Here is a 27,354-nt window from a genome sequence, read left to right on the forward strand (position 1 = left end):
CACCAACAACCTCGCCGCCAGCACCAGGTCCCGAAAGGTCGGGGCAAAGGTCCTGCAGCTATGCCACAACCCCAACGTCGGGCCTGACGCCTACTCTCTCGGGGATCTTTCTATCTCCACTACTACTGCCACTACCATGCCGTTCCTAGGCCCCGACCAGATCCTTCCTCTCTGCTCTTTCCTCGACCGCCTAGCTCCTTTCTACCGCGAATGGGAGTCTATCACCTCAGATGCCTGGGTTCTTCGCATTGTCAGAGACGGCTATGCCTTGGAATTTGAAACTTTGCCACCCACGGGTCACATCCTCCACACCGACCCTTCACCGGAAATATGCGCCGAGGTCGACTCCCTTCTGGCGAAAGGCGCAATCCAGCCTTCTCCTTCCGAGCAGGACACTCGAGGTTTCTTCTCGAGATACTTTACGGTTCCCAAGCGGGGCGGAGGCCTTCGGCCTATCCTCGATCTACGGGCTCTAAACCTCTTCATTCTGCCTTCAAAATTTCGAATGGTTTCAGTGGCCTCCATCCTCCCGATGCTCCGACACGGAGACTACTTCGCCTCTATAGACTTACGCGACGCGTATTTCCACGTCTCGGTGCGTCGATCCCACAGACGCTTCCTTTCCTTCAAGCTCCTGGGACAATCTTACCAGTTCACAGTTCTCCCTTTCGGCCTCGTCACGGCCCCAAGGGTCTTTACAAAGGTGGTCGCCGTGGTGGCAGCGCACCTCAGGAAACAGGGCATTATGGTCTTTCCTTATCTGGACGATTGGATGATTGTCGCGTCCGATCCCTCATCCCTTCAAAACCATGTCTCACAGACTCTTTCTCTCCTGCAACGGCTGGGCCTTCAGTTGAATGTCTCAAAGTCTCAACTCCTCCCAACCACAGAAATCCGTTTCATCGGAGCTCTCTTCAACTCCATCACGGAAACCGCCTCCCTACCGAAGGACAGGTTCCTAGCCCTTCAACAGCACCTTTCCCTCCTCCTCCGCAACCGCAGGATCCGGGCCCACGCGGTCCAAGTTCTCCTGGGTCACATGGCCTCCACGGTCATGGTTACTCCTTTTGCCAGACTACGTCTCAGACCTCTCCAAAGATGGTTCATAGACTCTTTCAAACCCCATCGGCACCCGAGCTCAATGTTTCTCACGGTACCGAACCAGGTTCGCCTCTCCCTTCGCTGGTGGCAGGACCCAGCGAATGTTTGTGTGGGACTTCCCTTCCATCCCTCCCTTCAGTCAGTCACCATCACGACCGACGCCTCCAATTTTGCGTGGGGAGCCCACATGTCGAACCTCACCGTCAGGGACCTATGGTCCACCCAAGAAAGGTCTCACCACATAAACTTTCTAGAACTGTTATCAATCTTCAAAGCCCTCCGGGCATTTGCTCGCTTTCTTCCCCACAAGACCGTTCTGATCCAAACGGACAACGTAGTAGCCATGTACTACATCAACAAACAAGGGGGTACGGGCTCGAGAAAACTCATGGCTCTCTCGATGGACATTTGGCTATGGTGCATAGCGAGACACATAACTCTGTCGGCAGTTCACCTTCCGGGGGCTCAAAATACTTTAGCAGACTCTCTAAGCAGAATAACGACCTCCCCCCACGAGTGGCGTCTCGATCCCGAGATCCTGAAATCCGTCTTCGACGATTGGGGCTGGCCAGCTCTGGACCTTTTTGCCTCCCCCTCGAACGCTCAACTTCCTCGATTCGGAGCGAGACTACCTCCATACTCGACTCCGGGCTGTCTCGGAGACGCGTTTCTCCTCGACTGGACTCTCGAACCCGTCTATCTTTTTCCTCCCTTCCCTCTCATCTCGAGAGTGATAGAGAGACTCTATCTAACACCGACATCGGCCATCCTGATCGCCCCTGCATGGCCACGCCAGCCGTGGTATCCCACGCTGCTCCGGATGTGTGCGGATCCCCCCCGCACCCTCCCAATTCCCCCTCATCTACTATCTTCACAGAAGGGACAGGTTCTCCACCCCGACGTCCCGTCCCTGCACCTGACTGCCTGGAGGATACTTCCTTAAACTATCTCCACCCAGACCTGCAGGCGATCCTCCGCGCTACTCACAAACCGGCCACATCGAAAGCCTATGCTTACAAGCTGGCAAAATTCCAAACTTTCCTTCGGGACCGACGCGTCGATCCCGCCTCTACTTCGATCCCGCTGGTCATGGACTTTCTACTTTCCCTTGCGGATCGTCAACTTTCTCTGGCTTCGATAAAATCCTATCTCGCTGCTCTCTCCTGGCATTTCCAATGTCAGGGACAACCCTCTCTTTTTTCTAACAACCTCATTAAGACCTTCCTTCGAGGTTACAACAACTTGCATCCTCCAGTCCAACCTCCGACTCCCGGATGGAGCCTCGAACTCGTCCTTTCTCAACTAGCTTCAGCTCCCTTCGAACCTATGGCCTCTGCAGACCTTCACCTTCTCTCTTGGAAGACTGCCTTCCTCATCGCTATCACCTCTGCCCGCAGGCCTTCGGAATTGGCTGCTCTCCGGGTGGACGAACCCTACCTTCGTTTCCACCACGACAGGGCTGTCCTTCGCCCGGACATCACCTTCCTACCTAAGGTGGTCTCTGCTTTTCACCTGAACCAGGACATAATACTTCCTGCTTTCTTCCCCAATCCTTCTTCTTCTCTAGAACGGAAACTCCATCTCCTCGATGTCAGGAGAGCCCTCCTTTTCTACAAGGACAGGACTAAGGACATACGTAAGTCACCTAGACTTTTTGTGGCTTACGCTACCCACAAACTGGGCGAACCTCTTTCTTCCCAAAGACTCTCACACTGGATTGCTCAGACCATTGAGCTCGCTTATCAGCTGGCCAAACGCCAGCCCCCCTCTTCGATCCGCCCTAGATCTACAAGGGGCCTTTCCACCTCTACGGCCTTCCTGAGGGGCGTCCCTCTCGACTCCATCTGTCGAGCGGCTATCTGGTCCACTCCATCCACCTTTGTTTCACACTACAGGATGGACTCAAAGAACCTCAAGGACTCGGCCTTTGCCAGGTCCGTCCTTTCCTCCTGCCTTACCTAATGTTGTTGCCTTACTCAAAACCAGTTTTCGGGTTTATCCTTCTTACAGGCTGACCGTTGTCATCCACCCCGTTTGTAATCGATGTGCTCAGGGTTTCTTTAACATAGTGCTTGTGTACTATACTTACCCACTGCACTGAAATGTAATTTTTTCTTTGAATGCTTCTCCCTCTGTTTTTCAGAGAATGACTTTATGCCTACCTCTGTATTTTCTTACAGACTATTGCCCACTTACTATGTTATGATTGTGTTCTGGATCCTAACACAAGGATCGGTTTTATTGCACTATATGCTATTGCATCGCTTACTTGACCATTGCATTTGCCTGTTTTTGCACCTCGTGCTTAATAAATGTGTTTGGACACTAGACTGGTTATCGGGTTTGCTATCCCACCTACCTACACCTTAGCTTGCTAGTCTCCATTAGTGTGCATTCACAGAGTACACGAAGAAAAAGGACAGGTTGCTTACCTGTAACCGTGTTTCTTCGAGTGTACTCTGTGAATTCACACAATCCCGCCCTTCCTTCCCCACAGGCAAACCTCTCCCTTTCTCGCTGCCTTTGCAGCGTAGGAACTGGAGAGCGGGCGCGGAGGGCGCCCTTTATACCCTCCGGGAAGAGGGGCGGGGTTACCGCCAAATTTCAAACTTTAGCTTGGAAGAGTATCCGTTGGAGCCTGCGCAGGCGCAGCGTTCTCCATTAGTGTGAATTCACAGAGTACACTCGAAGAAACACGGTTACAGGTAAGCAACCTGTCCTTTGGTGCTTCATTTGTAAAATCAACCTAATTTGATGTTTAATAGGCTTTTCCTTAATGCCTCCTTATTATCCAACATATTTGCTTATCCAACATTCTGCCAGCCCGTTTATGTTGGATAAGTGAGACTCTACTGTACTGTATTTACAAATTTACCACTAAAATATCACAATGAATTTAAAACACTGACTATAAAAACATTGATTACGAAAAGGCAGACTGCGTTGGATAATCCAGAACATTGTTTAAGCGAATGTTGGATGAGTGAGATTCTACTTTAATATGAAATAATTACTGGGATAGAATAATGCAGAACAATATAATCTCTAAAACCAGGACAGTAAATAAAGAACAACACTCTGAAAGCAGGGAAATTGGAAATTCCACAAAGGAAACAATCAGGGCCAGCTAACATCTCCCAAGAAAGGATTCTTCCAGAAAGGAAGCTGAGAAGGGAGTGAAACACTGTATTACCAAAGTCATTATTATTATTATTATTGTTGTTGTTGTTGTTGTTGTTGTTGTTGTGTTGCGGTCAACTGTGAAAATGAATACAATCTGGCTCCAAGTATTCAAAAACACTAAAATCAGAATATATAAAAATTAATGTGGTATAATAAAACAGAACAATACAATCTCTAAAATCAGAACACTAAATAAAGAACAACACTCTGAAAACAGGGGAATTCTACACAGGAAACAATCAGGGCCAGCTAACACTTCCCAACAAAGTATTCTCATAATCAAAGTTTGGCAAATCCTCTGTTTTCTCAGGGCCACAAACAGTAGAAGCACATAAAATATCGCAGAGAACACCACTCTGAAAACAAGGGAATTCCAGACAGGAAACAATCAGGGCCAGCTAACACCTCCCAACAAAAAATTCACTCAGGGAGGAAACAGCCAGGCTTTAAACCTGCAAGGCCATTACATCCTACTCATTTTCCCTAATTGCAGCATTCATACTTGCCTCCAACAGACAAAGAAAAAACAATCAGAAATATTGTATATTTACAACCTTTAGGAAATAATATCCCCTGATGGTGCAGCGTGTTAAAGCGCTAAGCTGCTGAACTTCTGAACCGAAAGGCCGCAGGTTTGAATTGGGGGAGTGGAGAGAGCTGTTAGCCCCAGCTTCTGCCAACCCAGAAGTTCAAAAACATGCAAATGTGAGTGCATCAATAGGTACTGCTCCGGCGGGAAGGTAATGCTGCTCCATGCAGTCATCCCACATGACCTTAGAGGTGTCTACGGACAACGGCAGCTCTTCGGCTTAGAAATGGAGATGAGCACCAACCCCCAGAGTCAGACATGACTGGACTTAATGTCAGGGGAAAACGTTTACCCTTTACCTTAACTACCACCAATTCCTCAATACTTTATTTCCCATACCACCATACTTTGCCACAGCAACGCGTGGCCGGGCACAGCTAGTCTCCTTATAAAACTGGGAAGGCAATACTACATTAACTCCATGGATTATTTTTAAAGGCTATATTTGGGAAAGATTAAGATAATACAGCAATCAAGATTAAGGAGTTTTGGATAACCCTTTATTTAGCTTCACTGAATATTTGCAGAAACATCATGGTTAGGGGATGTTCACAAACTGGAATGTGGTATATGGGTAATCTAGGACACATTGGCTACTAGAAGAATCTGGAAACTGACTTTTTAAAAAAGTTTTTCTCGCTCAAAACCTAGGACACAAAGTAATAGCCAGCCTTCATGTACAGAATAAACAAAGCCATGCCAATATTAGATTGTAATGACATGAATGGTGATTGGTTAACTGGGATTTTGAAGTTTCAGTCCAAACCTGTCTGAAAAATATGACATTGCATAATAGAACATTTTCAAAATTTAGTTGTGTGAGTTGTTTTCCAACACTTTAATAGTCCATGGATTCTGATGAATGACACTTCTAATGGTATCCAGGAACATTATCTATGCCTTCAGAATGCCAGTTTTATGTACTAATTCAATACCTTTATTTTGTGTAAAATAAAGCATCTTCTAGCAGGTGTCCTTGTGATGTATTGCACACAGAATGACAAAGGACGATCATATTTTCAAGGCTGTAATAATAGCCCTGTTTCAATGATTTTATGGCATAAGAGTTGGAAAAAAATATATTAATGCTACTTGATGTCTGTTTTTTCCTGCTTTTGGGGTTTGTTTGTTTTTTGCAGAGGTAGCAAGTACTTGAGGGTTGAGCTTTCAGAGACTATGCTTCGTTTGACCTAGCCAGCTGTTTCTATTTTGGTTGCTGTCTTAGTTGCGACCTGATTCTGTACTAGGATCAAGGTAATGTTTTATTCAATACAAGAAAATGGAAAATCTGGCAAGAACTGAGATCCTTGTGTCAATGGTTTTATTTAGCTTTCTGCAGTAGCTACTGTCAATAGCAAGATAAAGCTGATGACAGAAAACAAGGGATTTGCTATTCATTATTCATAGCTTGCTAAAGGCTTAAGAATATAAAACATATCATATGATTCTTTTTGTAGACCATACATTGTTTTAAAATATTGCAATTTAGCAATAAATTAGATGAAAATTGTTTAAATATATAGTTTTGTTCCAGCACCATATGAAAAATGAGTTCAGGAGTCTCACTAGCATTGATTATACTTCATATATTGAGTATAAAACATGTTTTCAGCTTCAAAAGGCAGCCTTCAATAACTAATTCAAGAGTGTTACTTTGTATTGTCACTTTTTATTCTTTCCAGATGAACTTTAGACCTTTCTTGGTGTCAGGTTGCCTGAAGGCATTCCTCATCTTTATGCCAGTGTCCCAGTTTTGTCCTCATTAACAGTTCTGGAGGAACAGCCAAACTACAACTCTTACTGCAACTAGAGCAAGTTTTGGAAGTTGTCATGTTTGCATTATCAACTTCTTGGATGGAGCAACGTGATGTCTGTTATTGTTTAATTTTACCCATTTAAAGCTATTTTTGGATCCATAGGCACGAGGCAGTACTGTAGTGAAGAAGAAAATGTGTGGTGGCTCTATTTCTGCTTACCTAGAGAGGCAGATTATTTACCTTTAAAATTAGAATTTTATTACATCAACAGCAAGAATGAAGTTTTCAGTGTATGTGTCTTGTATACAGATTGTTTTAGTATTGTTTCTCAACAGGATTTGATTAAACTAATTTTTGACACTGAAACTGTTGCAGATGAGATAGTTCCTACTACTGTCCTTATGCATAAAACTATACAAGTAATCTATGGTAGCATCCATTGAAAAAGCCAGATATATATAGAATTGATTGAATAAACTGTGAAGCCAAAATTCAGTTGCCAATTTTAGCTAGAGAACACCCATTGAATAAATTGCTGAATGGGAAAAGACTTGTTTTTATCCCATGTGAGCTTCATTTAGTTGAGATTAAAAATTGGATGTAAGTTCATCATGTGAAAATGTAGTTTTTGATTAAGGCACTACAAGTCACATTCAGAGTGTGAGAATGCTATACAAGTATTTGTTACGTACTATATATATGTCCACCTTGGGTTTGCCTTTATGGTCAGTTCTTCACATTTGCAGGAACAAGGCTGTCGCAAAAGTAAAAAAACCCTACACATCATAAAATTGATACTTTTTACCTGAGATAACACCTCTCTAGAGATATCTTCTTTCTCCAACATTGACTCTATGGCCAGTTCCCGCTAAATCATACTGGTGGACCTAGAGATTCCTGGAAAGAACATTTTAATTAAATCCATGAATAATCATATCTGCAAAAGTCCGATCTGCACATGTAGATGGCCAAATCCAACAGAGATTGGATGGCCATCTATCAGGGATGCTTTGAACGTGTATTCCTGCATGGCAGTGGGTTGGACTGGGTGGCCCTTGTGGTCTATTTCAGCTCTATGATTCTTCTGCTTGCTGTTTATACTAAAGCATGATATCATTATAACTCAAAATTTAAGAATTCTCAATAAAGAGATGTACATATCTTAAGCATTCATGTAAACTTTGCAAAAAGGCAGTGTGATCTTTACGGAAATTTAGCAAGTTAGCTAAATGGTATGTATTAGAAAATGCATACTTCACCTCATTTTCTTATTTTACAATGAATTGTGATTAATACAAGCAGTTGTTTTTAATGTCAGGAGCCACTTGAGGGCTTCTGGTGTGAGATAATTGGCTCTCTACAAGGATGTTGCCCAGGGGACGCCTGGATTTTTGATGTTTTACCATCCTGTGAGAGGCTTCTCTCATGTCCCCGCATGGGAAGCTGGAGCTGACAGATGGGAGCTCACCTCACTCTCTGGATTGACGTTTTCAATAGCCATTAAACTTAGGAATATGACTCTCTACAACAGACAGGATGAATAGCAGCTGCCACCTTGTTGAGCATATGTGAATAGAAGAACAGAAAGAAAAGGGAAAAGCAGATAAGCCTATCTCATCAAAACTTTTAAAAGTACGGTTTAGCCACAAAAATAGAAACCTGTTGGTAATTTCCACTCAATTAAGTTAAAAAATTTTGCCTAGGACATTCCTGCAGCATGGAGAGCAGCAAGAAAAAAACTTTTCATCAGGAGATAAAATGTTCCTAATGGAGATGGCTTTTGTTGGCCACACTTTTCCATCCTTGCTATCCTTACACTATGGCACTGTGACCCTGAACACTTATGGATCAGGACCAAATTTGGCACACATACCTGCTATGCCGAAATTTGACTACTGCAGGGGTTTGGGGGGAACTGGCCTTCCTTTCTAGGAGTTGTAGTTCACCCACGGTCAGAGAAACAGTGACTTCCACGATGATGGACCTGGACCAAACTTGGCACACAGAACCCCCATGACTAACTCAACCTCGTGGAGGGCTTTGAGGGGACTGACTTGGCATAGTGGGAGTTGTAGTTTACCCTACAGCCAGAGAGCACACGGAACCCCACTGATGATGCATCTAGAGCAAACTTGCCCAACATAGCAAACTTTAAGTGCTGATGGAATTTCTCAGGGTTAACATGGTATGATGTCAGTTGTAGTTAATCTACAACTTTATGCATTTTGTACAATTAAAAAAATGACTTTTTCAAATAACATGGGCAACACCGGGAGATAGATGATAGATAGATAGATAGATAGATAGATAGATAGATAGATAGATAGATAGATAGATAGATAGATATAATGGTCTTGGTGAATTTGATTTAGTAACACAGATGTATGAAAAATTATCTTTCTAAATTAATCAAATTCTCAGGATAAATAGGTGAGGATGTTGTTGTTATTCTATTTGGGTATATAGCTTTCTGATGTGTGGTCTGTGTTCAACTTACAGGAGCTGTTGGGTGTGTTTTGCCACTGATGAAGATGACAGAACAGCAGAGTGGGTGCGACCATGCCGGTGTAGAGGCTCAACGAAATGGGTTCACCAAACGTGTCTCCAGCGCTGGGTGGATGAAAAACAGAGAGGAAATAGTACAGCCAGAGTTGCCTGTCCTCAGTGCAATGCAGAATACTTAATAGTGTTTCCAAAACTAGGTAAGATGTGCATAACAGTTTAATCCAAATTACATACTGCATGTGCTGGCCAGCTGTATTTGAACATTTGGTGAAGCAAGGGGAGAGCAGAACTAGTGCAATTAGTTCTTCTCTTAGCACCTGTTAGAGTAGGTCATAGTAATAGAAAATGCAGGAACTATTAACAGGAAACCATTTTTGGGTAGCTTCAGTAGGTCTAAAGGCCAGTTTCTGCCCCTGTTCTCTCCAGGGGCTGCAAAATAGCAAAAAGGAAAGTGGGCTGGGGGCACACAAAATTACAACTGACCCCCATAAACATGGATCCAACCATCCACAGCTTGTAAAAATATATATTTTAAAATCCAAAAGGCAAACCTTGATTTTGCTGTTTAATATAATGGACACTATTTTATTATGCCATCACATGTAATTGGACTTGAGCATCCACCCATTTTGATATCGATGAGGGGTCCTGGAACCAAATCACAGTGGATCCAAAGAACCTATTAGAGAAATGGCTGGCTATCTACTTTTGGTTTTGAAAAATGGGGTTGTAGGAGGATTGAAATACCAAAATAGACTTGTAAGGCTGTATACAGACCCCAAGGCACATTTTGCCCATCCATGGAATAAGATTGACTTGCTGACAGATTGGACAGAGCATATGAGGTGAAGACTTAGAATATATGGATTGTGATTTTTTTGTCTGTATCTTTTTCACATGATTTCAAAAATTCCCTCATGCTCCTGCATTAATCTTCCCTTATTTGGAGAAGAAATTCACACAAAATGACTTTTTCATTTTAAAAAGAGGATATTTTGATGTACTTTTTAGGTTGAAAATTATATTACAACACTGGGAGAAGTATATATGAATGTCCAATCCACAGACTAGTTTGGGAGGTGCAAATCAAGTAGGTTGGCTACTGACTGCAGTACGTTTATATATTGAATCACTGATTCAATGTGCTGGTTGTAGTTGGGACTGCCAATTCCATTTGAGCCTCAATCTTGTAAGGACATGCATAAACAACCAGTTAGTCCAGACTCAATCTTTCACTTATTGTGTACCCATAGTTGTATTTATGATTATGTCCCGATCACATGCATTTCTTTTTTACTTTATGTATTGGATCACTACCCAATAATTCCCCATTTCTGTTCTGGTTATAAAAATAAAAATAATTACGAACTAGAATCTGGAGTTCTTTTGGCAAAGCTTTCACACACATACGAGAACTTCAGTCTATTCTATAAGTCTTCTGAAGCCTTTCTAGTTACGGTATCCTTTCCCGCTCTCTGAAATGACTGATTTTGGAGACTAGAACCCCTATTTTGAGTGGGAATTGGAAAGCCCTTGCATGTTTAGCATATACATTTATGACAGGCAGAATACCGTACATTTTCAGAATGAAACAGAAACGGATGAACAGATGGAGACAGTTTCTGTCTAAATGTAAATTCATGTTTTACCATTTTTGATACTGTGTTGCATTTCTTAGCTTCAGGAGCTACTTGACTATCTAAAAGATTGTATCTGTGTTGGACATTTAATGGCTGAAATAAGAATAGCAGAGAAAGGAAACAGAAAAACTGGTCTGAGATAACATTCTGGACCAACTTTTTCAGCCCAAGACACTTGGTTTTGTTTGTTCAATGTCTGAATCTAATTTGAAAATCTACCTACCAGTGACAAATACAGCAATTTAATAATGAATAGCATTGGTGTTTTAGTGGGGTATCCATTGGAATACAAATTTTATGATTATTTTGCAGAAAGTTATAGAACATGTGTTCCTAACCTGACCATAAATTTCAACTGGCCAATACCTTGAATTTCAGCATAGCTTTATTAAGTCAGAATTGGCACAATGTCACTGCTGTGTTCTCTTTCAGTTCCTGATTTTCCTTATTTCTCTTTTTGTATTATAGGTCCAGTTGTTTATGTCTTAGATCTAGCAGATCGTCTTATCTCTAAAGCCTGTCCGTTTGCTGCAGCTGGAATAATGGTGGGCTCTATCTACTGGACAGCTGTTACTTATGGAGCTGTAACAGTGATGCAGGTTCACATACACTTTCTAAATATTAAATTATTATAATCAAGCTGGAAACTGCTAGAGATTTGCTGCAGAAACACTTTTTTGGTAAGGAAGAGAATTCAAAGAGAAGATCAGAAAACACATACTAGTGCTAGCTCCAGAAAATATTTTCCTTTTATTCTCTTCTTTCTCTTGGTGAATTTTTCAACGTTTAGATCCACAAGTCCTGTTAAACAGTTGCACATATATTCAGGTTCAAATAATTTGGATGACTGATCCTACAGTTCTTCACCATGGCCATCCTAGAGGTTCTGCTAGATGGGAGTTGTAAACTAAAACATTTGGAAGACCAAAGGAACCCCACTCCTGCCTTATAAATACAGGCAGAAAAGTGGGATACACATTCAGTGTATACACCAATAATAATAATAATAATAATAACAACAACAACAACAACAACAACAACAACCCTAACCCGCTATCAGGACCTCAAGATTGAACTTCAGAGACTCTGGCAGAAACCAGTGCAGGTGGTCCCGGTAGTGATCGGCACATTGGGTGCTGTACCAAAAGATCTCAGCTGGCATTTGGAAACAGTAGACATTGACAAAATTGCGATCTGCAACTGCAAAAGGCCACCCTACTGGGATCTGCGCGCATCATCCAAAAATACATCACACAGTCCTAGACACTTGGGAAGTGTTTGACTTGTGATTTTGTGAAATGAAATCCAGCATATCTATCTTGTTTGCTGTGTCATACAATTATTATTATTATTATTATTATTATTATTATTATTATTATTATTATTATTATTCATGGTTAGCTTCTGCAAGTCTCAACATCTTCCACATATTCCTGTTAATGTTCACTCACACCTATGTATAACTTACCTCTATCTATTTTCATTCTAAAAGATCTGCTGAAGAGCTGGGCAGAGAAGGCATTTCACTGTCTGAGAAATGCCAATTCTTTCTTCAGTTCTAATTTGTCATGCCTCCGCAAGATTTCTCACTGTTTACTCCTGTTAAGCCCTCATTTAGTTAGAGGAGATTAGTATTTTATATATAGTTTGTAGGGTTAGTCTAGACAGCCTCTTCCTCCTTCTATTTGAAACCTCCTTCACACTGTCCCTTTAAGTCTCCTCTCAGGGGTGGAGCCTTAGCCAAGGCCCTTCTAGCTCCTTGAGGAGTCAGGCAGTGTGGTATTGCAAGGTGATGAGAAAGGAAGGTGAAAGAACCACAAAATAGAAAGTCACGTCGAAGCCACGCAAGTCACTTTGAAGGCACACAAGTCATAGAAGTTAAATCAAAGCTATATGAAAGTAAAGACAAAAGTAAAGCCAAGTTGGAGATATAGCAGATTGAGATACAATTGAAACCACATCCAGTCAGTATTGTGGTTGTATTTCAAGGACTTTAACTCACCTCGCAAAGACTGGCAGTAAAATTCTTGAGGAGAGGAAGTTTGAGATTTGTTATTTAATAAATTGTTGTTTTACTTCAAATGTATAGCATTCAGTCTATTCCCTGTGTCACAGACACCTTCCAAATAAATAGCTAGTGTGCGGGCAGAACACTAATTCAAATAAAATATCTTATTAGCTTGATGCTTCTGCTCATTATTCACTTCTCCCACTGAATTCTTCTCTTCTTTGGCATTTCCTTGGGCATTCCTTGCAGAATGTTCAAGCAATGGAAATCTGACTTCTCAGTGTAGCTTTTCCCATTAACTTTCAATGCATCCCTTGAAAGACAGTATGATTTCAAACCCTGTACTGAATTAGTGAACTGCTAAATTATCATTCAGCAGTTCTCCAGAACTGGGTTAGGGAACATTTGACTATTGGTGAATTGGTACTTCCAGCATGTGTACTTCCAGCATGTGGAATTCAGCAAGGTTTGGAAAGCCACCAGTTCCACAGTCTTGTTCTAGAACAGTGGTTCTCAACCTGTGGGTCCCCAGATGTTTTGACCTTCAATTCCCAGAATTAACAGCTGGTAAAGTGACTGGGATTTCTGGGAGTTGTAGGCTAAAACACATGGGGACCCACAGGTTGAGAACCACTTTTCTAGAAAGTGAAAAGATATTATATATACATCCATACAAGGGGATTAGAGCTATGCATTATTGCTTAGATTTTTTTAAAAAAATTATTTGGGATGTGTGTCTTCCTGTGACTCCAAGTTTCTGACAAAATAAAACTGAACTATTGTACTTTAAAGAGCAACTTTGCCTAAAACAGATGCTAAATTATTTATATGTACTTGTACATATATATACATATATATGTTGTATTATAACAACATTTTAAGATAGGTCAGTGTTGCAAATTGAAAGGGGAGGATGAGAGGGATTGGCTTGCCTATAGTTGCCTTAGAAGTAAAGACAAACTCCAACCCAACCCAGGGTTTGTTTAAACTAAGTTTTTTTATCTAACATGCCACACTAGCTTTGTAAGTCTGTGATAAAGTCATCTATATTGAAAACTGATTTGCTCAAGTAAGCTCAATGATTGCTAATATGTCAGATACAGATCTGGGTTCGAATCTTGCTTATTCTCACCCACTTCACATATAGTCCTTATATGTACTGTCTAAAGATCCTTAGATGGAATAAGAAAAGAATAACTCACTAACTAGCCTGATTATGGAGTTTTATAAAGCTGTGATTTTCACCAGATGTTTTGGTCTTCAGCTCCCAGAAATCCCAACAGCTGGTAAACTGGCTTGGATTTCTGGGAGTTGTAGGCCAAAACACCTGTGAACCCAAAGGTTGAGAACCACTGTTATAAAGTTTCAATGAACACAGCAATCCATAGAACTGACTTCTTTTGAACTCCAATTTTATAGTTACAGCTTCAGTTTCTCTTCATCTGCCTGCTAACATTGTATGTAGACATTAAGCTTGCCATAACTGCACATATGTGTCTTATGCATTACTGTTCATATACCACATTTTAATCATTTATCTGTGGCAGTCATTTGTCAGCAAATCAGCACAAACATGGGCTGATGAATATTAACATTAACCCAGGTTTTGAAAGATCATCCTTATTCATGAGAGTTCTTCTGGGTTTACCAGTCTATTACTTTCTGTTACAGAAGTAGTTTTTCTTTTGTTCCACTTAAAAGATATTTTTTGTGCAGCCAAACTCTCAGTGCAATTATTTCTTTGAGTAAGGAACCCATAGGTTTGTTTGGCACGATGGTGTAGTGATTTCTAAAACTATATGTAGGAGAAGACAGAGTTAATTGCCTGATGCCCTTGAGTTGCTCTACTGGCTCAGCAGCTAGGCTCTGTGGTTTCTCTGACAGTTTAATGGTGTAGTTCAATGCCACTTAAGTGCATCATTATGAAATAGTTACTAGTTAGGTGTGTAGCTGCCCTATATAATGTAATAACACAATGTTTTTATTTCACAGGTTGTGGGCCATAAAGAGGGCCTTGATGTTATGGAAAGAGCTGATCCCTTATTTCTTTTAATTGGACTTCCCACTATCCCAGTTATGCTTATATTGGGAAAGATGATTCGCTGGGAAGACTATGTGCTTAGATTGTGGCGCAAATATTCTAATAAACTACAGATACTCAACAGTATATTCCCAGGTAATGCCATTAAATTCCAGGTTGTGTTTTCATGAGGAGGGATGGGACAAATTCAGGTACCTAAAATATGGATGATTTTTTTTCCTTTACTGGTTGCTAAATGAAATGGCCCAACAGAGTTTGGAAGGTTGTTATTAAAGTGAGGGTTGTTGTAACTACAGTAGAGTCTCACTTATCCAAGCTAAACAGGCTGGCAGAAGCTTGGATAAGCGAATATCTTGGATTATAAGGAGGAATTAAGGAAAAGCCTATTAAACATCAAATTAGGTTATGATTTTACAAATTAAGCACCAAAACATCATGTTTTACAATAAATTTGACAGAAAAAGCAGTTCAATACGCAGTCATGTTATGTTGTAATTACTGTATTTACGAATTTAGCACCAAAATATCACGATATATTGAAAACATTGACTACAAAAATGGCTTGGATTATCCAGAGGCTTGGATAAGTGAGGCTTGGATAAGTGAGACTCTACTGTATTATAGATTGAAGGATAAAAGGATGTTCATATGAACAGTAGTGTTAAAGTGAATGCTTTCTACTGCTGGGATCTCTGCTGAGGTCAGATGGGTGGTCTGCTGGAAAGACTTCCAGCATCATTCTTATTTCTAAGGATGCCTCCTGCCATAGAAACCTTCTAAGAAATTAAAAATAGTAACAGTTGCAGCCCAGTGCCTCATTTTGAATACCTTATATACTCGAGTATAAGCCGATCCAAATATAAGCCAAAGTACCTAATTTTATCACAAAAAAATGGGAAAACTTACTGACTTGAGTATAGGCTGAGGGTGGGAAATGCAGCAGTTACTGGTAAATTTCAAAATAAAAATAGATACCAATAAAATTAACATTAATTGAGGCATCAGTAGGTTAAATGTTTTTGAATATTTACCATATTTCAGAGAAAAACAGTAAACTAGCTCTGTAAGTGGAAAAGTGCGGTCAACAAAGACAATATGTATGGTATCAACAATAACTATAATAATAATAATAAAACTTCATTTGTATCCTGCCCTATCTCCCCATGGGGACTCAGAGATAAAAAAAAACAAAGTCTTCTTTGAAAAATAACATATCTTGTTTACTCACATCTTGTATTAATTCAGCATACTGGCACATTTCTTATTTAAGTTCAGTTATAGGTAGGATGTAGTTTTTGTGTGTGTTGAGCACACAGGGTATCATTCTTAATCAGTAGTCCATAGTCTTTAAGTATAGTTGTACTCACTGAAGTCTATAAGTCATACTTCTCTACTGAAGTCCAAACAGTAACATGCATCCACTTCCACTGAAGTGTAATGCAAAACATGCATCCACCTCCACTGAGATGTAAAACAGACTGACTACAAAATGGAGTCTTGAGTCTGAACATGCTCAGTACAATCACATGTCTGTAACCCCTCCCAAACCAAAGAGGTACAGTCAGCCTGGCAAATCAACATATATATAGAATACAGGTTAGCAAATATATACATTAACATATAAATAGTGAAAGGCTTGGGAGGTTGCTATTTCCAACAGACCCCAACTGCCAGAAACCCTAACCAGTTTCTCCAAAGGCCAGGAATGCTTAGAGCTGAAGTCCAGAACACCTGGAAGGCCAAAGGTTGGATGCCATTGCTCTAAACAATCCAAGCCTGGCCACGAGCTTCAGAAATTTAGAGGCCCCTGGTTTAATATGTGAAACCAGGTTTTAATAGACAGATCATTTTCTTTGTGTTTGTTGCAAAATAGATTTTTTTAATAAGCATGCAATCAATGCATTATACTGAAAAGCTGACTGCAACTGAAAATTTAAATTTATTACACCAGTATGGTTTAGTGAATTCTAATTCTTGGTTAGCGATGGCATCTTTCTTTAGGGATTGGATGTCCTGTTCCTCGTATTCCAGCTGAGGCCAACCCTCTGGCAGATCACGTCTCTGCTACTCGTATCCTGTGTGGAGCTCTGGTCTTTCCCACTATCGCTACAATTGTTGGCAAGCTGATGTTCAGCAGTGTTAACTCCAACCTTCAAAGGACAATTCTGGTAAGACCATGTAATACTTCTATATAGAAGTGAGCCTGCAAGGTTGTAGAGCATTTTAGTCTTCTCTTTCTGTGGTTATGCCTTCAAATAACATGGCATGTAGTGAGCATGTTTTCTGTTAAATAGTACATGAGAAACAAAGCTCTGTGCTGTCATGATAAAAAATCAATAAATAAATGTTAAAATAACAGCAGCATTTCTGTTGTATTTCTGACAAAAAGACCTTCAAATGCATCATCACTTATCTTTGTTAATATTATAAATGACCATTATGGCTCTGTTAGACATATCAGTATTATTAAAACCAATTTTTAAGAAGTGGTCAAGCTGCAAAAGTGTCATTTGGAACAGACACAGAGTGAAATCAAGCTGTGAGAAAAATTTGAATCCAGTCTATTTGGCTTACATGCTGCACCACTCCTCTTTCAGTGTTACAGCTGTGAAAAAGGTTTTTTTTTAGCTACTGAAAATAAGTGGAATTGCCTTTTTTCATAGAACTGTAGGCCTGGAAACAATCTCAACTCAAAAACTCTTAGATGCCTACCGAGTCACAGCTTCCTAGCCACTGTACTGGTAATAGACATACTTAATCAGTATTTGCCTTTGGTCAAAGTTCAAAATATATTTGAGCTGAAACTGTTAAATCACAGGCATAAATCCTAATTTGGTGACTCACTATTACTCTAAAGTCCATGAGGTAGAGACACAGAAAACTGTTTCAAAGCTTGTGACCCATATTTCATACAATTGGTTCCTTAACAAAACAGAGTTTGTGCCCAGATTGAAAGCAGATTTGCTTGGCATGAGTGTCAGAGTCATGTGAGTTGGTTAGCACTGAGCAGGATTATACAAAGGAATAAGAAATGTATTGGTGCCACAGCAAAGGACAGATAAATGGCTTCCTTTTTTATTAAAAGTATTTACAAGTACATCTACAAATCAATACAAGTGGAAAGAGGAGAAAAAGAAATGGATGTCTGAGATTACGAAATTTTGTCGCCCTTCTCTCCGAAGCTATGTAATGGTGGTCATAATTAATAATGAAAAAAATTGTCAGCAGTAAGATAGAGCTATCAATATATGTACTACTTTGGAATGTAGACAGCAGGTATCTCTAAAAGACTGTGTGCTAGAAGCTAAAGGAATCGGTAGTAAGAGGCAGGAGCAAACAGTCAAGGAATGTTTCACATGAATGTGTTTGGATACCATTTTCAGATCAGTGTATGAACTAAGTGATTGAAGAGGCTACACAATACAGTGATATTTAAGAAATGACCAGAAGGAACAAAGAGGTGACATTCAGGAAGGAAGCTTCAAGCATACAGGGCAGCAAAAGCAAAAAGTTAGGGTCTTGAGGGAGAAGATGACCTTCAAAAAGCTGAAGATGTCTGGCCTGAAGGAGCACATTCCATCAGATATATTAGGACATAATTGCTGAGAGATGGAGGTGGCAAGTGAGGCCACAGAAGGCTTTGAAGATAAAGACAAGGAATGTGTATGTTGGATCCATGATTTGAGAAAAAGCCAATGTAAAGAAGGATTTTACATTGAAGATTAATCATGTTGGCAACAAAGTGTTAAAGCAACATAAGAGGGGGACCAAGCTGAAACAACGGAAGACAAGAAAACATCAGATTGCAAGAGCAATAACAGGAGTATATTAGAGGTTTTGCCAAGGGGCTAGGTTTTTTTGCACTGTATTTTTGCAGTGCTACAGAGGAAGAAATGATACAATTTAGTTCCAGATGTAATACTGGAAACGTAAAGGAGAGATGAGTCAAAGATAAATCCAAGGCCTTTTACATAATGTATTTGAGATGGAGCATCTTAGCAGAGGGAGCATAGGTAAAGGTTTTCCCCTGATGTTAAGTCCAGTCGTGACCGACTCTGGGGGTTGGTGCTCATCTCCATTTCTAAGCCGAAGAGCCGGCATTGTCCGTAGACACCTCCAAGGTCATGTGGCCAGCATGACTGCATGGAGTGCCGTTACCTTCCCACCGGAGCGGTACCTATTGATCTACTCACATTTGTATGTTTTCGAACTACTAGGTTGGCAGGAGCTGGGACTAACAGCAGACGCTCATTCTGCTCCCGAGATTTGAACCTAGGACCTTTTCGTCCACAAATTTAGCAGCTCAGCACTTTAACACACTATGCCACCAGGGGGGAGCATAGATGGATTTAAAGATGCAAGACTGGAGTGAGAGAGACCATTTAGGTGTTGAGAGAGGGGTTATAAGTGCATTTATTGTATTTTAACTGTATTTATAATATAACACAAATAATATTGTTTAATTGCTTTTTAATTTTTGTATTTGCTTTGTGCGTGACTATTAGCCACCTTGAGTACCCTCGGGGAGGGAGCCAGTAGAGTTGTATGCGGAATCAGTTTCTCCCATTTCCTTCATTTCTTCCATTCCCCGAAAACTACTCTCCTCTTTCAGGAGGTCATTGCTCTTTCTTATCTGGAATTGGGAAATTTCCTCAAAATGGCTTGGAATTGAAAGAGTGCGTGGCTGATAAGTGTGGTGTAGCCCTGGAGAGACAGTGTGGGTGCTTGCCAGTGCTCAACTGCAGGCACTGGCAGGCGTGCGCACTGCTTTCTGGGCCTACGCACACCACACATGCACTCTCTTTCCAAGGCAATTGCGTGTGTGGTGTTCAGCCTCAGAAAGTGCGCGGGGCTACCAGTGCCTGCAGCCGAGCTCCTCCTCTAACTTACAGGAGGTGCTTGGCTGTAGGCACTGGCAGGCATGCACGCCACTTTCTGGGCCTGCACATGCCACACAAGTACTCCCTTTCCAAGGAAAGTGTGTGTGTGACGTGCAGACAGGGTGTACGTCCTCCCAGTACCTGCAGCCGAGCACCACCTCTAGAGTAGAAAGAAATAGCAAGTAAGAAGCCTCCTTAAAGCGCACAGGAAAGGGAGCCTAGGATGCCCTGCCCCCATAATGGGCCAATAGAAAATGGATCTTTTGGCACCCCAGATCGTAAACGGATATCTGCCCTCCCGATTTTGGGAGGCTTCCAAAAAAACGGATTGGGACACGAAACGGGTCAAGGTCTACCCCAAATGCACAACCCTAGAAGGCAGGGTGTAAATAAAGTTAATAATAATAATAATAATAATAATAATAATAATAATAATAATAATAATAATAATATAGGTGTAGCAGTGCAACCAAAAATAAGGTGAGCCAGAGATGTTGGAAGGATGGATGGAAGAGGCTCAACCAGAGAGGAAAAGGGCAAACGCCCTATGGAAAGCCCTCCCCAGTGAAGTTAGGCAGGCTCCCTCCCTCCTATCCTTCCGTAGGAAGGTTAAAACTTAGTTGTGGGGCCAGGCTTTCGAATAATAATTGGCAGCATTAATTATTATCATGTACGCTGGAACTCAATCGACAGACCCAGTTTTTTGAACTGAACACGACTATCTGTATTTTATAATGTGTTTTATGAATACTGATGTAAGTTAATAATAATTTTTTAACTGATTTATATTGTACTGTATAATTTTTATATATGTGTTTTTTGTAAGCCGCCCTGAGTCCCCTGTTGGGTGAGAAGGGCGGGATATAAATAATAAATAAATAAACAAAAAGCTGCTGCTCCTTCTGAATCCCAGTACATCTCTGTATTGCTGACATAACTTTAATACCCTAATTAAGAGTATGGACTGAAACTGTCATCATTTTTAGCAATTCTCAAATCATATTTATTATTTCCAGAATATCTTTTAACACCTCTGGTCTTAAATTCTGGAGAGAAGAGATATGATTAATTTGAAATTTGATTCTGAAGGCAATTGTGTACAGCACTCTGGAAAACATGTATTTTGTTTATTCGTTGACTTTAAAACCAACATGTTTATTATTTAATCTTTGAAGTCTGTTGATGTTTCGAAGAATATTACTCAGGATAGTCTGTAATTTAAAGTCAACAAGCTACACCCTTTATGAGGAGGGAAACTCTTTAAGCCTATGGCATATTCCTATTTCTCCAAACCATAACTATCAGGACTTTTCTGATTGGAGTCATTATATAGAAATCAGTTTTTTTCTATAGGCAAGAATTATCATTTTAAAATGAAACTAGCAGAAGCATCCAAAGGCATGTGTAAACACAGTGTGGGATATTTTTATATAAGACAAACATTAGAGTGGTACACCATGACATGGAACTGTACATCTCAAAAGTTTATACAGAATTGCTTTAATTAGCATAACTTCAAGAAAAATACTGCTTGCAGTCAGGTGTATAAAATCCAGTTTTAAAAAGTTAGATGCCTTCCACATACTTTGGATAAACATCGTTTTGGATATAGAGCTAACAGATCGACAGAGGACTCCATAGCCATCACTCTCCACACTGTTCTGACTCACCTGAAACAACCGGTGGAACTATGGGAGGATGCTTTTTGCAAACTTTAGTTCTGTGTTTAACACAATCCTCCCACATAGAGTGGTATCTAAACGTATGGATCTTGGGTTGTCATATTCAATCTCTTCCTGAATTATGGACTTGTCTGGACATTCCCAGAGGGTTAGATTAGGTAATCATACCTCTTCAGCTCTCACTCCCAACACTGGGACGCTACAGGTCTGTGTGTGGAGTCCTCTGCTTTACACTTTGTGCATATATGATTGTACCCTGTCCACCATAGCAATACAATTGCCAAATACACAGATGATTCAACTGTGGTGGGGCTTATCTCTGAAGGGAATGAGTCTGCCTATTGGGATGAAGTAGATCGGTTGTTTTCATGGTGCAGGGACAATAATCTGGTTCTTAACATCAATAAGATCAAGGATCTTAAAGTGGACTACAGAAAGAACAGATCAGAAATCCAACCCTTGGTCATTGAAACCAAGTGGAGTGGGTGACCAGTTTTAAGTTCCTGTGTGTCACTGTTAAGGAGGATCTGACCTGGGGTATTCATACAGCAGCATTGGTTAAGAGAGCCCAGCAGAGACTGTCTGAAACTTCTAAGGAACCAACAACTGAATGAAAAACTGCTGGTGACTTTCTACCACTGAGCTATAGATAGTGTCCTAACCTACTGCATCTGCGTATGGTTTGATAACTGCACAATGGCAGATAGGAAGGTGCTCCAAAGAGTCATCACTACTGCACAGAGAATCATTGGTTGTCTTCTTTGGAAGTCCCACAACCTTGAGAAAACTCAGAACATTGTTAAGGAACCATCACACCCAGCATATTCTTTTTTTAAAATTACAGTAGAGTTCCGGTTATCCGACATAAATGGCCTGGTGGAATGTCGGATAATCGGAATTTTTGGATAATAGGGAGGCCTTATTATCCCCTCCCGGCCAGCGCCCGCCTGGCTTAGGGAAACCAGGAGCGTGTTGCTAGGCAACGCGCACCCGGCTTCTCCAAAGTGCGGGCACTGGCCTGAGAGATGAACCTCGTTCATCCGGCCAGCGCCTGCCCCGTTAAGGGGAGCCTGGTGCATGTTGCTAGGCACCGTGACCCAGCTTCTCCAAAGTATGGGCCCCAGGTGCTTGCCGAAGGGAAGAGACTCGTCCCTCCAGCAAGCACGTTGGATAATAGGATAGGTCAGATAACTGGAAGTCGGATAACCGGAATTCTACTGTATTAGCATCTGGCAGATGGCACAGAATGACAAAGACGAGGACAAACAGACTGAGAGATAGCTTTTATCCTAGAGCTGTAATTACATTGTGCTCCATGGTTTCGCATTGAAGTGGCATTGGGGGCTATGTGGTGGTGGTTGGTGTGTGGAAGGATTGATGTATTGTTTTGTGATGTGTAATTTCATTGTACAGTGACAATAAAGTTATTCTATTCTGTGCCTTTTGAATAACTGTTCCCTTTTATTTTAGGGTGGAATTGCTTTTGTTGCAATAAAAGGAGCTTTCAAGGTCTACTTCAAACAGCAGCAATATTTGCGACAAGCTCATCGGAAAATTTTGAACTATCCTGAGCAAGAAGGCGCTTAAACGGCCTTGGATTTCAGACTCTTTAACAATCTCATTGACTATATTCAGTAGCATTGTTCCAGTTTCATTATTTGGCTACAGGAGCAGAGATTGGAGGACATGCTGCTGAATGTTGTGTTATTGTTTTTCCTACATAGACTAATAAAGGACTTTATTATGGTAGGATGAATCCTCTTTAGTTGTTGAGGGCAAGAATGTAATTTGTTTCCATCAATGCATTTTCTTTGTGGCGGAAGACATCTAAACCATTTTCCTATGGGCAAATCATTGCCTTTTTTTGAAACCGAAGCCAAACAGCTGTAAAGTTAATACACTGTACTGAAATATCTTTTTGTATGCTTATTGCAGTAAATGCACAGTACTTTGCTACATGGGCCAATGTCAGAGACAGTTTGTTTTTTACTTGCCAAGTGTAACTCTAATGTGAATGAATACAGTTCCTTCTCTCATTCAGTGTTGAAGATAAACAATGAACATGAAAGTCAGAACCTAAAACCTGCTTGAATTCATGATCACAAAAGTTAACGTATTTTCTTTTCTAGTGTATGCCACAGCCTAGATTACCAGTGTTTTTTTTAAAAAAAAAAAATGGACATGCCTGGTTTTGATAAGCACCTGGAAGACCTACACATTGTTTTTTTTTTTCTTTTAATGTTTCCATCAAATTGCATTCTTTCAGCTCTTTGGTTGTATTGCAAAGTTGTACTATATATAATTGACTGTTTGCCACCTGTGAAATTGAAAAACTGAATTTCACTGGGAGTGTAACAAGTTGCAATATTAGAGCCATTGTTTAGTGTTAGTATCCTGCAAAGCCATGGCCAAAATTGTGGAATTACTATTACGTCAAGCTAAATCTAGATGCAACAATTCTCAAATCATTTCTGGTATCATGCATGTGTGCAGAGCAAAAGATAAACATTCAGGTATGAATGTTAAGATTAGATTTCTTAAAAGGAAAGCCTGGTTTACGGAAATAGTTTCCAGATCTTTCTTATGTCTGTCTCTCACCTTAGCTTTCTGTCTAGACATCTGTTTTCCGTAAGTGTCAACAGGCAGGAATGGGCTACTTTGATGAGTCGGCGGTTGATTCCATGCTCCCACTGTATGAATTGGATGGCAGACTAGGAAATCTATATTTCAAACAAGCATTTTGCGTGTTTCGAATGGCTTCTTGTGTCTTGCAGCTAATGAAAGTCATAGCAAAATGTTATAAGGCATGGAACAGCAACAAGCTGCTTGCTTTGAATGGAATTTGCCAGGTTTGCCATTGAAATTAGCTGGCATCATTTGCTGTCAGATCCTAGGAAGATTTACAGAAATTATGAGGAAGGATGCAAGCATCCCATAGACTACGTTGCACACCTTTGTGCAAACTAAAGGACAGCTCTTTGTAAATACATAGAATGGGAGATTTCAATTCTGAATACATACATGCGTGAGTCCTGTTCCAATCAGTGGTGGATTGCCTGTTAAATGTCAGAATTGAGTACTATATGGGAGATACTTTAAGCTGCACTTTTTTTGATTATGGGTTTAGTGTGTTACTGTTAAATGTTTGGATCTGTACAAATACAATTGTACCTATATAAGAATCACATCATTTTAGGTTTACAGGTGGTATTTATTTGGGCACATTGAGCGAACCAATGTTCTCTACTCAGATTTTGGCAGTATATATATAAAACATTGTGATAGGGATTTTTTTTCTTTTTAAGTACTAGTAAACAAAAACCTTAATAAGAAATGAAACAATGCTTAAAATGAACTTTGTGTTTTCAGTAATAATTTTCCATCCCAAGCATTACTTTAAAAAACTGAAATATAGTGTTTTAAAAGTGTAAAAATGTACATAATGACCAACTAGTATTCAGTAATGAATTTGTGTGAGAAAAATCTAAAGCATAGGAAATATTTTCTTGTCATAAGTACTCAGAAAACTGCAAAAGCCTTTTGTCAGTTGGACTCTTGCTACGTATTTATACATGCAGCACTATATTGCAAAATCCTGACTTTCTATAGGGTGGGTTTTCAGTGCTATAGAACATTTTTTTGCAGAAATCCTCATTGCCAGAAGCCTTCTAGGTGGTCTTTATAGGATATATACCAGCCCTTTGTTATCTTCTGATTTTTTAAATCTCCCTCTCTAACACAGAATAGAAGTTAACGGTGCAATGGTTTGGTTTGGAATTTGTCCTGTGATAAAAACTGCTGAAATTATTGTATATCACTACAAATGTACTGTGAAGAATGTGAGACTATTATTTTAAATTCAGTAGCAAAAACATTACCTTGGTTACTGTGCTGTTAAAATGTTTTTAGTAGTGCAGTTTATGGTCACATCTTGGATTAGACTGAATAAACTTTTTTTACATTCTTCTGTTGTATGGTGTTTTGAGCAAGTTGTGGAAATATAAAAAAATAGGTTAGATTTGAATGGTTTTATTTGTATGTTGCTAGCTTCTTAACCTGTATGTATACCAGGACTAATTCAACCTCCAAAATAGTTATGGATTCTTTTAATAGGAGACACAATTTGAACAATTCACAGCAAATTTCAAATTGGAGCATATTCACAGATATCTAGATTTACATTCTGAAAATTGTATTACTCTCTAAATCCGGCCATTTTGTCCTTTTGCTATTCCACTACAGCAGTGGTTCCCAACCTGTGGTCCATGGACCACCAATGCTCCCCAAGAACTAAAATATGGTCCCCAGCCCCACTGTTATTGCACTATTGCAACGAGAGCAATTGGTCTGGCGAAACCCTCTTATAGTGCCGAGGCAACAGGGATGTTGGGAGGGGAGAGGCTAACTACCCATGAAAGGCATGACAGGAAGCATCCTAGCTGCTGTTTCTCCTCCTCCTCCTTACCCTTGAGCAAAGCTGTTCCATGTAGTGCCTGGAAGTGGGGGCACCTTGGTGTCTTTGTTTTTAGGCTTGTTCCTGGAGTTATTTGGGGTGCTGATTCAGAAAATTGCATTGAATAGAGCACATCAGCTGTAGATTATTAAATATGGTTTTCTGTGAGTGAACAGATGACGGCTACTGGATGGTATATGTTCTGTATCAGAAACTAGAGCTGATGTGGTCTATCTAAATTAGCACTCCCAATAACCAAACCGAATCTAAAGTTGACCAAAGACTGATTTGCAACCCTTTTGGCACTAATGTTGGAGAGTGATCCCTGGTCAAAAAACGGTTGGGAAGCACTGCACTACAATAATATCAAATTTCCAGATCCAATTACTGTTAATTTTTGAGATAATGGTTGAGTCCTCCATTTCTCTCCCACCCTGTTTATTTAGCCTATTTCTGTTTGTCCGAAATGAATAATGTACATGGGCTTAAATATGCACTTGAAGCTCTCTTAAATGGAGGAAGCAGCTCTGAGCATTCAAAGGAGTGAGCACACACAATTGCTTCTTTCTTAAAACTGAACAGGAAGCTCAATTTGGCAGAAGTCTCATTTTTGCACACAGTGGAATCTCCTTCTGTCTACAAGAAATAGCTGTGTTTGGCATCTTCCTTGACTGCTGAGACTTTGGCAATTTTCCTCATCTGTCATTTAGATCTAAATGGGGTCCTCTTAACTCAGTATTGGGGTCATGGAAAATTTGGCAACACTAAAAGGTTTCTGAACACCTATTTACACAAATCTGTCAGCTCCAGATTCCCATGTGGGGACATGAGAGAAGCCCCACACAGGATGGTAAAACACCCGGTTTAACCCATTGCGCCACTGGGGGCTCCATTGCAAAGCTAGTAGAAGTGGATTTTCTTGATTCCCCAGCTTCCCCCCCCCCCCCCAATGCAACACAGAGGGCTAAGTGTTGCTGCTGATGGCAAAGCTGTAGAAAACCCTTGAACCCTCCCTAGCTTAAATACATTTCCATAAGCCAAGTTCTACTCACAGAAGGTGCCCTATAGAATTTGAGAGCAGCTGCTGGAGTTAAATCTGGTTTTGCTAACTCAGTTGCGTCTGCCTCCCTCTAAATTCAGTTCATGGTTTCAACTTTCTGTGCATGAGCTTAATATTCAAATTATTCAAGATATTTGTCTTTAATGGAGGACGACGTGTTGGCTCCTTTTGCTGATGGTACCTTTTTATGATTTATAAATCATCATTGTTCTGTTTCCCCAAGTAATGTGTAATAAAGTCAAAATATAATAATAGAAAATATTAATTGCAAACAAACTAAAAATAAAAGTCCAAGGCTGGACAGAATAACACAGTTTTGATGACCTATTGGAAACTCAGTTGGGAAGAAGCCAGTTTGGCCTGTCTGGGAAATAGTTCTGATACTTGAGGTGCTGTTAGAGGAAAGTTCTTGTCTGATGTAACCAGCCTGCCTTCTTGGGCACTGGGAGAAAACA

General features: G+C 40.4%; 1 protein-coding gene across 3 annotated transcripts in view; it reads left to right on the forward strand.

The window, feature by feature from the left end:
- The window catches only part of marchf5 (membrane associated ring-CH-type finger 5), a 45,809-nt gene extending 20,459 nt beyond the window's left edge, over positions 1-25,350 (forward strand). For 2 of the 3 annotated variants that reach the window (XM_062976146.1, XM_003224735.3), the window contains exons 2-6: positions 9,130-9,332; positions 11,244-11,374; positions 14,776-14,959; positions 16,826-16,992; positions 22,857-25,350. In XM_062976146.1, coding sequence (XP_062832216.1) covers positions 11,318-11,374; positions 14,776-14,959; positions 16,826-16,992; positions 22,857-22,973 — 525 coding nt within the window. In that variant the 5' untranslated portion in view covers positions 9,130-9,332; positions 11,244-11,317 and the 3' untranslated portion in view covers positions 22,974-25,350. The remainder of the gene's footprint in view (positions 1-9,129; positions 9,333-11,243; positions 11,375-14,775; positions 14,960-16,825; positions 16,993-22,856) is intronic. The other variant, XM_008116768.2, reaches the window with a different exon arrangement.
- The last annotated feature ends 2,004 nt before the right edge of the window (positions 25,351-27,354 follow it).

The sequence above is a fragment of the Anolis carolinensis genome, chromosome 3 (genome assembly GCF_035594765.1).
Source record: "Anolis carolinensis isolate JA03-04 chromosome 3, rAnoCar3.1.pri, whole genome shotgun sequence".
Lineage (NCBI taxonomy): Eukaryota > Metazoa > Chordata > Lepidosauria > Squamata > Dactyloidae > Anolis > Anolis carolinensis.